The sequence below is a fragment of the Teleopsis dalmanni genome, chromosome X (assembly GCF_002237135.1).
Source record: "Teleopsis dalmanni isolate 2A chromosome X, ASM223713v2, whole genome shotgun sequence".
In the NCBI taxonomy this organism is placed as follows: Eukaryota; Metazoa; Arthropoda; class Insecta; order Diptera; family Diopsidae; genus Teleopsis; species Teleopsis dalmanni.
Window position 1 is genome coordinate 67,950,646 of NC_051848.1, and position 10,788 is coordinate 67,961,433.

At 28.9% G+C, this 10,788-nt stretch overlaps 2 protein-coding genes across 2 annotated transcripts; both read right to left on the reverse strand.

Annotated features, from left to right (window-relative positions):
- Positions 1-4,585: 4,585 nt before the first annotated feature.
- Positions 4,586-6,775, reverse strand: LOC119689494. The gene is made up of 3 exons (XM_038104327.1): positions 6,682-6,775; positions 5,243-6,608; positions 4,586-5,179 (listed from the first exon to the last, which is right to left on the reverse strand). Exons 1-3 carry the CDS (start codon positions 6,757-6,759, stop codon positions 4,857-4,859), a joined length of 1,767 nt encoding a protein of 588 aa, XP_037960255.1. The 5' UTR covers positions 6,760-6,775; the 3' UTR covers positions 4,586-4,856.
- Positions 6,776-8,948: 2,173 nt separating this feature from the next.
- On the reverse strand, positions 8,949-10,468 carry LOC119689428. Its single transcript, XM_038104257.1, has 2 exons — positions 10,108-10,468; positions 8,949-10,047 (listed from the first exon to the last, which is right to left on the reverse strand). The coding sequence occupies exons 1-2, from the start codon at positions 10,375-10,377 to the stop codon at positions 9,070-9,072; spliced, it is 1,248 nt and encodes a 415-aa protein (XP_037960185.1). The 5' UTR covers positions 10,378-10,468; the 3' UTR covers positions 8,949-9,069.
- Between the last annotated feature and the right edge of the window lie 320 nt (positions 10,469-10,788).

The window sequence follows — 10,788 nt, forward strand, 5'->3', positions numbered from 1 at the left end:
CATATTTTATGCAAATAAGATTTCATTTTTCGCTGCTTTTCGAAGTGAAGCGTAAATTTCACATAAAAATATTTTTTAAATATGTTTATGAATGCAAATGTGCCAGCGTTTGTATGTGTGGACGTGGAATGACAAAACCACTCACGTACCATTTTTTTTTTTTAACATATTTTGTGTCACATTACTAAAATGCAAATCCTTTATAAAAATTGAAAGACTGGAGGACGTGGTTGTAACAATGGCAACACCAAACACTAACTGCCATTAACACGATTGCCGCCAAATGCAAATTTCAAAAAGGTTACAAAAATATTTGTAAATATATCGAATTAATAAGAACAACTAACAAATATATTACACTTATATATTAAATACATACATACATATATATATTTACACATATTCATTCCTTCAATTCATATATATGCACATAAATATAAACAAACGACTACGTATTTATATTTAAATATTCAAACAAATAAACTCATTTTTATATGTGTGTGTATAAATAAAACAAATTGAAGTTTAAGGATAATAAGGAAAAATAAGTAAAAAACGCTTTTACATGATATATTTTTATTATTTCGATGTATATGTGGGTGGGTGGGTGTGTGTGTGTAAAGTGCGTGTATTGCTGACGCCATCTCTAAATGAGATTCAGCCGCAATGTATGCTACGTTAAGCCAACGGATACTTTTAACATTCAGTTTCCTTTAGATTACTTGCCGCCTAGCCTGCATGCAAACGGGCTTGGAACAGAAGACTTTTTTCGTATTTCTCAGTAGTCAATATTAATTCCGTGCTTACATACTACCATAAAGCAGTTAGTTTATAGTGAATATTTCAATTCGACATAAGCTCCTATAAAATACATTTAGGTTTTATATATTATGATTTTCGGCTAAATAGTTTATAGTCCTAATTCAGTTTTGAGGTTATGTAAATACATTTAACCTTAGCGAACCCTTACCTTTGTTCAATTATAAAAACTTAAAATTAATGTTAAAATATTATTTGTGATTTTATAATGCGTTTCCAAAGTATATATAATATTATTTAAATGCACTCTCTTATATGCAATTAGTTGGATGTACAGTCAGTGCTTGTTTAATATGAATGACATCGAAAAGGATGACATTTGATTCAGCAAAGAATTCAATTTAAATATATTATAAAATTTAGAAATAAATAAAACTAAATAAATAAATTATTAATTATTGAATAACTTGTTGCATTATTAAATTTATTAATAGTACAAAATATTAAAGCTTGTCGGAAAAACGCTTTTAATATAAAACACACTTACTTCATATTAATAAATCTTTTAAAGTTAAAGGTATATCCAAGCGATGGAATCTGAAGCTTCTGAAGCTGGAGCTGAATAAATCTTTTTATGATGGTTACTATGTAATTCAAATCAAAAGTCAAAAGACCATGGCTTGCAACGTTATGAAAGATGACCTCCCCGCAGTAATTCGAAAGCGGTTTCGAAAAGGGGACATAAGTCTCTGCGAAAAGAGGATATTTTAGTCCGTATAATACGTAATAATATAGCAGGTAATTGGGCACAACGGTCCAACGACGCGTTTTTCATATATTTTTTATATAATTTTCATATATTTCTTATATATTTTTTATATATTTTTTGTACATATTTCACATATTTTTTATATATTTATTACATATTTTTAATTAAAGTTTATATAATTTTTATTTATTTGTTATATATTTCAAATATATTATTCATATTTTTTTCATATATTTTTTATATAATTTTTATAAATTTTTTATGTATATATTTTTCATATTCCTTTTATATATTTTTTATGTATATTTTTTATATATATTTTTTATATATTTGTAATTTTTTTTATATATTTCTTATATATTTTTTATATATTTTTTGTACATATTTCATATATTTTTTATATATTTATTACATATTTTTAATATATAGTCTATATATTTTTTATTTATTTGTTATATATTTCAAATATATTGTTCATATTTTTTTCATATATTTTTAACATAATTTTTATAAATTATTTATGTATATATTTTTCATATTTCTTTTATATATTTCTTTTATATATTTTTTATGTATATTTTTTATGTATATTTTTTATATATATTTTTTATATATATGTATTTTTATACTTTTCACACATATTTTTTATATATTTTTTATATATATATTTTTTTTTATATATTTTTATATATTTTTTATATCCACAATTATTGAACCCTATAAGAGCATTTAATATTGATTTTGTATGAATTTTGTATTAATAATGACAATTCTTGTTGCATAGTAAATTGTGATAGTGTTGATATAATACACTGAAGACAAAAATATACTAATAAGGATTTATTATTATAAGTGCACACCTATTATTAATAGCTTTAAATTATTCCAGAATAATTATTCGATTCCCTTCAAATAATTTTCTTATGTTTTGGATCACTAATTTACTGTTTTATATTTCTTTGCTGCTATAATTACTAAAAATACCAAGTGATCTATATACTTTCGGTGCATTATTTATTATATTCTATTCTGTATTCTATATTCGGATTTCTATATTCTATAGTCATCTTTTGAAGCGCATTTAAAGCGATCTATGCATATCTAGAGTGGAGCGCTTCTTTCTTCTTCTTTCTAGAGTTATCTGCAAAGAGAGCTGCAACATATGTTTGTTTCTTTTGAGAGCACTGATGGTATTTTTAAACGACTTGATTAAGTCCTAGATTTATATATTCTTTTTGATTGCATTTTAGGGAATGTGAGTTAGAAATAAATATTTTTTTTTAAATTTTTTTTATTTTTTATATATATTTCTTCGAATATTTTTCTTTACGGTGTAGTCACAATTTTTAACTTAATTTTTATTAATTTTTTTTATATGCATTCAATTAAGTTCCAGAAATTTATTTTATTTACAAACAAATCTAACCGTCAGTACTGAAAGGAATCCTTTAAGTTTGTCTAATATTCTGCCTTACTGAAGACTTTACTGAAAAATGTATTGCATATAAATTTTTTTTTGTTTTTTTTTTTTTGGTTTAATAAGTAATTTAACTTGACAGACATAGGGGATTATCACCTTTTATACTTTTAATTTGTGTAAGTTTTTCTGTAAGCAGCAGTTTGCGTGCCTGAAAATTGTGTAAATTATGCGTATGCGAAGCTCACGCATATGTGGGGGAGCACTTCTCACTAATAAGTCTGGTTTCCATAATAAGCAACGTTATGACTGCTCATATATTCCGCAATATAATGGTCTCATACATTTTTCATTCAATTAAGAAACGCCCATTTGTACAATAAAAAATATTTTATTATAATTACATTCTAACAAAATTTGTTTAAGTGATTAAGTTTTGTCGCAGAAGTGAAAATATTTAAAACATTTCTTCTTGCATAAAATTTTATAATAAAATATATACATAATCATATATTATAATATATGATTGCTGTAAAAAAATATGTAAAATAAAATAAAATGAAAATTGTTTTTATGATTTCTAGTGAAATAATATAAAGTAAGGGGAATATTGTTTTCTCTTTCCCACCTTCTTCTTCTTTTTAATTCTACGGATATAAACAAGAATTTTTTATGCATTTCACTTCCTAAGTTGGAAAATAGAAAATAATTTTGCCCTTACAATATATTGTTTCATTAGAAACCATAAAAACAATTTCCATCATATTTTCACATTTTTATTAAAGCTGTAAGTAGACCTGGACTACTTACAGCAATCCTCACAAACATATAAAGAGCGAGAGTATTTCAGATATTCAATTTGTATTCAACTTCGAATGAAAAAAAAATATCAGTGTTACTTTGAAAGGACTAACTGCAGATAATGTGTATAAAATCCTATTTCTGGAGATGTACTTTATATATAGTGATGTAAAACGGTTTAAAAACAAATCCCAAAAACTTTGAACTTATATAGGTTATTTAATAAAATTCAGAATCTTTGAAAAAAATTAACCTTGTTATTCATAATATCTTATAATATATTTTGTTATTATAAAAAAAAAAACATGAAAGAAAGGCTTTAGTATTGTTATATATCCTGCTTAAATAAAAATTTACTTTTTTATTTGATAAGTAATTTAAATAATTGATAAAATCAGAAAACAATTTTTAAAAATCAAATTTTTTCCTTCATAATTTCTATAATCAATAAAAAAGAACAGCAGATTTTACCTTATAGGATCCAAAGATATGTGGTTCACCTAAACTAGTAGGATGGTTGGTTGAAGTGTCAGTATAGTAGTTATACTTCCAATTTTATTACTGTCTTCGTTCGTAAATAAGAACTAGCGGAATATTATTATCTGAAAGCAATACTCGTATAATAGATCTTATCGACCTTGTCGCATCCCTGTATCTCTGAGACACAAATTCACTGAGCAAACAAACCTATGATTCCTTGATTATTTTTTGATGTAGGGCATTGGTCCGATTGAATTATATACAATTGAAAACATATATATTTTTAATTTTTTATTTTCTTTCATAGCAACATTTTATAAAAATAATTGTTTATGCATTAAGCATAAAATGAGTCTCTAGTTAATGTAAAATTGTATCGTTGTTTTTAAAAAGTTTTAAAAAGTGTTACTATGATTTTCTTCTGAAGTGTTGTTCATTGTTGTCCTTAGACTCGGCACATTTTCCTGTAGTTAACTTCAAATAATGAACAGGAAATTTGATATTGTATGAAAAATTTTGTTAAGTTTTTAAAAAAATTGTGTTCCGTTAAATGTTGAAAAAGCTGTATTATTGATATATTATTTAGTTTTTTTGCTTCCTATTATACAACTTCAATTCGTCAAATTTGAATTACTTTTCTTCTCCAATAATTTGTTCTCCATAATTTTTTTTGGAAATTTTTACATTCCTTTTACCGCTGCGAAGTTCCATTGTTCCATCAGACTCGTGAGATTCATATTTATGGCCAACTTCATAATTTTTCACAAACATCTGTTTATCTTTCTTGCCATTCTCAAAAACTTTGGATTTATTATTATACAACTGTTTTCCATTCAAGAATTTAAAATTCTTTCCAACACTACCGCCAGCAGGTAGATTGGACTTTGACACGACATTACGATTTTTAGCTCCATCATAAATATTAGAGCGCTTCCTTTCTTTTTTGTCATCACCTTAAATAAACGATTTAATATTGTATATATGATCACTTTCTGTATATTTGTGTTTTTACTTACCATTAAAACCACTAAAACCATGTTCGCCATTAGAATACAATACAACATTAGGATTATCAATCCTATCATTACCATAACCCACAAATGTCTTCTTCTCATTTTTGCCGTCATTATTAAAAACTTTTACTTGATTTGGGGATTTTCCATTTTGCTTTGCACTTTGCTCCAAAGTTTCACCAGCAGACTTCATTACCTTGCCATATTTCTTAACAAACTTCTGATCATTGTATAGCTTTTTGCCTTTCCCATATTGCAATTTGTCATTCCTTTGTGATAGTTGTAGATTTGCACCCAGGCCTTTGTTACCAACAGTTATAGATGGCGAAACATTTTCACTCAAACCCTTTGCATTGAAATTGTTTTTATAACATTTTGGCTTAACTTTATTTGCATCCTCTTTAACAAATCTAGTCATCTTTCCACATTTAGGACCAGCATTCTCAATGGATGATGTATTACCAATTTTGAGAACGTGATCCTTAACGTCAGACTGACCTTTCTGATCTACCGCACCTTTTTTATATCCCATTGGTACACGGAGAGCTTGTGTAGCATTCCTTTGTGATAGTTGTACTTTTGCACCCAGGCCAAGATTACTAACATTTGTAGGTGGAGAAGTTTTCTTATTCAAACCCTTTGCATTTTTTATTTTATGACTTTTGATTTTAACTTTATTTGCATCGTCATTAACCAATTTAACCATCTTTCCACATTTGGGACCAGCATTCACCGTGGGTGATGTATCACCAATTTTGAGAATTTCATCCTTAACCGTTGGTACACGGAGAGCTTCTGTAGCACTCCGTTGTGATAGTTGTACTTTTGCACCCAGGCCAAGATTACTAACGTTTGTAGGTGGAGTAGTGTTCGTATTCAAACCCTTTGCATTGTATTTGTAATGACTTTTGGGTTTAAATTTACTTGCATCCTCTTTAACAAAACCAACCGTCTTTCCACACGTAGTGTTCTCATCACCGATCTTGAGAACGTGATCCTTAAGGCTGTTCTGACTTTTGTGTTCCATCGCTTGCTGTGTTGGAATAATGACTGCAGACTTTTTTTTAGTGCAATTATTTGTCAAATTTTTGCGTGTGGTGGAGTTTTCAATAGTCTGCTCCAGCGGTGGATCACATGCAACATATGACAAATAGGTCACACCTTTTTGATCGACAAAATTGTATCCATCATATATATTAAGAAATTTATGTAAATATTTTCCATCAATTTCAATTTGTACATTACTTGTTGCATTTTCTAAAGACAAGTCTGCATCAAAAAAACGGAAATCATAGTTTTCGGGGACTTCACCTGCCTGTTCGAGAAATTCTTTTTCGGTCATCGAGGGTGGTAGGTTCATGATCATCAACTGTAAAGAAATATTTGTTTTATATATGCACATTTGCACATTCATGTGCAGTATCCGATATATTTCAGCTTACCAATATGCTATTTTTTTTACATTTTCGTTTAGGTTTTTTTGGTTTCTTGGTTTGAATAGTAGAATTTAAGTCAGCCATTTAAGAGAATACCTATATTCAGAATTATCTTTATTAAAACAGCACAACTTTTTTAATAAATTTTATACTTTGCACAATCAGAAAAAAATTTTTTTTCCAATTAGCCACGTCATGATATATACTATCCTGTGGCATACTGTTTTTTCTTTTTTTACACACCAAAGAACATTTCAAATATTGGACATATTTTCTTTGGATATTCTTTGTTCGTTGCAGAACACAAATTTGTTTTCCACGCGTAATAATATTAATTATATTATTAACAAACTGATGTGTATATTGAAATAATTGTTGTGAATTAAATAAAACTCATTATTGTAGTTTTGTTTATTACTCTCATACAACTCCCGTATGACAATTCCCATTCATTAAAGAAGTTTTGAATAAAAATATTAGCCCAATCAATAGATTTTGGTCCTTAATAGACAGTTGTGTTATAATATGTGGACATATAATATTTTTGATAAAACAACATATAAGTCGTGTGCGAGTTCGAGTAAATTGAGGTAAATAGTAAATTATGTCGGCATGGCAGGGAATGTTGGTATTTACCAGAATTTCGATTAGGGTAAATAAGACAAAAATTAGGTAAATTAGGTGATACCATTGTAAAAATTTTATAAGATATTTAATAAATAAATTTTAAAACTTTTAACCAAAAATAATAAATGAGTGCAATAAATAAATAAATAAATATTTACATAATTGGAGTGCAAAAAATCCCTAGGAAATTTCAATTTACTTTACCTCAATTCACTCAAACTCGCACACGGCCATACTAATTAAAATTTTCAATAAGTATTTTTATTCTTTAGTGCTGTTTCTATTTGTTGTTTCTGTTTGATTTTTTCAAGAAAAAATGAAAATACTGTTGTTTCATGCTAGACTGCGGATATAGTGATACAGACACCATATATATAAAAAGTGGTAAGTATCACCAAAGAGTATATAAACATACTGTTTGGTTATATACTTTTTGGTATCATTAAAGTCTATTCAATATATAATAAATTAATTAATTTATATTAAATAAATTATCAGTATTTAAGTTTTAATAGTTTAACGAAAGCATTTCCAAATATGCAAAAACTAAAAGTTCTTTTCTATTTCTAACAGGAGTTTCAAATCGTGCCTTTAGAATCATATGTTCACTACTATTATATGTGAATATATTTATATCCTCTTTGCTTCATATTGTCTCACTAATGTCGCTCTGAGAATTTGAGTGAAAATTGAGCCTAAAAATCTACTAGTGAGTTTGTATTATCAGTGAGTTTGTTCCTGAAGCACACTCTAGGTGTATTACCATAAATATCCATTAAATACCCGATCCTGTCGTAAATCACGCCATTATTTTTTGCAATTATCTGGACTGTCTAAATTAAATTTTTTTTCATCACTAAAGACCACATTGTGCCACTCATCGGTCCAGTATTGGTATTTATTTGCAAACTCTAAACGAGCCTTGATATGCCTCTCGAAAAGCTTTGGTTTAGGCACCATTGTGCTGTGTTTAATGATGTGATTTTCATGAATAACTTAAATAATTGTACTCCTTGTTATTTGAAGTGCCATATGGGCCCTTATTTCTCCGCTGCTCATCGAATCATCCACTGCTAGACGTCGAATTCGGCGCTCACACCGGTTATCGATTTTGGTTTTCCGGCCACTACGTGGAGCTGTACCGTATTCGGCCGAGTTTTTCAGGAACCTGGAAACACAGTTCCTATGCCGATTGAGTCTAGTCGCTATTTCGGCGATCTTGGAACCGTTTTCATGCATTTCCATGATGGTTCCCTGTTCGTAATCAGACAAACTAGAACCACGTGGCAGTATAGCTTAGTAAGATTAATTATTGTATCACAATTCAGCATAATTTTTATAAATAGTAAATTTACAGTATAGGTGCAAACCAATTTCTGCAAATAAACCGTTCTCCGCGACACAATATTCAAAAATGTCCAGCTAGAAGTGTTTTGCACATATAATTATTTACTATGCAATACAAAAATACAATAATGCACGTATAATTATTTGACATACTGTATATTTTATCTAACAGCGTTACTATCAAATCAATTAAAATAATTAAGACAAAGATTTAGCTGTAAAACGTTCAGATATAATACTTTATGTTGTGTTTTATTTAATTTAAAAACAAAATTAAATTTAGACATATTGATTGACAACTTATTTATATAGCAGCAATAAATTTGGGAATTGATTACTTCTTAATTACGGATACAATAAATTTCAGTTTTGTCCAAAAAGTTTTTAAATTAATTACAAGCATGTCTAAATTACACTAAATTACACTAAATTACACTGGCACTTGCCGTTTTCAAACCAGCAACGTGGACAAAAGTCATATAGGGGCCAAAAATACGTGATGCCTTCCGGTTCTGTCCCAATTTCCACTGCATCGTTCGGATCATGGCGTGGATTATCTACTTGAATACTGTTTTGCGTCTGATGCATGCCACGCACACCTGTCGATCCACTTGCAGGCAATGACATATAATCCATTAAAACTTCTTCATTATCTGAGTTTTCGAAATAGACTCGTCCTTTTTGAAGCAATGCGTTACTAAGTTCTGAAATTGCTGCATCTTCATCTTTCATTAACTGCTTAGAGTTTTGAGCACGATTGTGTTCCTTCAGATAGTTCTGAGTACTCATTTTGGAACGAATCTCATAGGTGGAAGAAATACTGGAGTCGCTGGATATAAATTGAAGAAATTTATTGCTTTTTTTGGCAGCAATATTTTGTTGTTCAAAACATGACACAATGTTATCAACAATTTCATCTAATTTAGAATTAACAACAGTAGCAGCTTCTCTTAAAGCAAAAGAAGCAATTGGATTCTCAACATTTTGTTTTAAAAGTTCGGAGGTACGGTGGTTCTTGCTAAAACTCGAACTCGGTGCTTCAAAGAGCAAATAGTTTGCTGCAATTTCATCTATTATGACGTCAATTTTTGCTTTAGCCATCTCTGCACCCATTGCAAGGTCATACTTTGCATTATCACTGCGGATAGATTGCTTTTCATTAGAGGCAACACATCTTACGCTGTTTGATGGCATGGAATGAGCAGCTTGCGGAATAACTGTGAAATTTGTCTGATCTAGTGTTGTCGAAATATGTCGACGTTTACGTTTCTTCGGTGGCAAATAAAATGGCTTTTTCTTATTAAAAGAATGGCCACGATAAAAGCGCTTACGCTTTTTTAAGAAAGGTATAATATTGTCACTAGTATCAGAGTCAGTCCATACTAGGTTTTGAGGCAGCTTTGTAAGGAAAATTAATTTTAAATCAGTTGTATTATATTCTAATACAATATGACTTACCTTCTTTTTTTTATTTTTTTTATTTTCTTCATTTTCTATTAGTTTTAGCTCCCGCTCTGTATCTTCTAAATTATAATAATGTCCATTGCACATTTCTAAAAATCCAAATTTTCGTCCTCCCGACAGCGCCTCAACTACTTCCTGTTCCAGTTTTTTGAGATCTGGCTGTCTTTTACGCTTCTTTGCTATGTGCTGCGCGATTTCCTGTGGAGTGGACGGCGCTACTAGCTCTCGCAAAGCTTTTAAGACTTGCGTGCCGTTGATATGCATTTTGATTTTGACAACTAATTTCTTACGTCAAATTTACGTATATTAATAATTATATCTCACAACCCTTAGAACAAAATATAGACAAATGAAAACTTGAAATTTGTGTTGGGATATTAAAATTTTTTAAACCCACGAGCCTACTTTAATATATTTTATTCAGATTCTAAATTTATGAGAAATGACAACTATGGTTGCCAACAGCTTCAACTTATTTTACAAAATTTGTTTTATAATACCCTGTATACACTAACAACTATAGCTTTGTCTCGGTACGAGCTTTTTTGGAGAATTGTATCCAAATGTAATAGATGATTCGTCACATTACTGTACGTATTTATTTATAATATTATATTTTTTCACAAAATTCGAATTTTTTAGTGGCAAATTCATAGGGAAGTTGCCCGTAGTTAA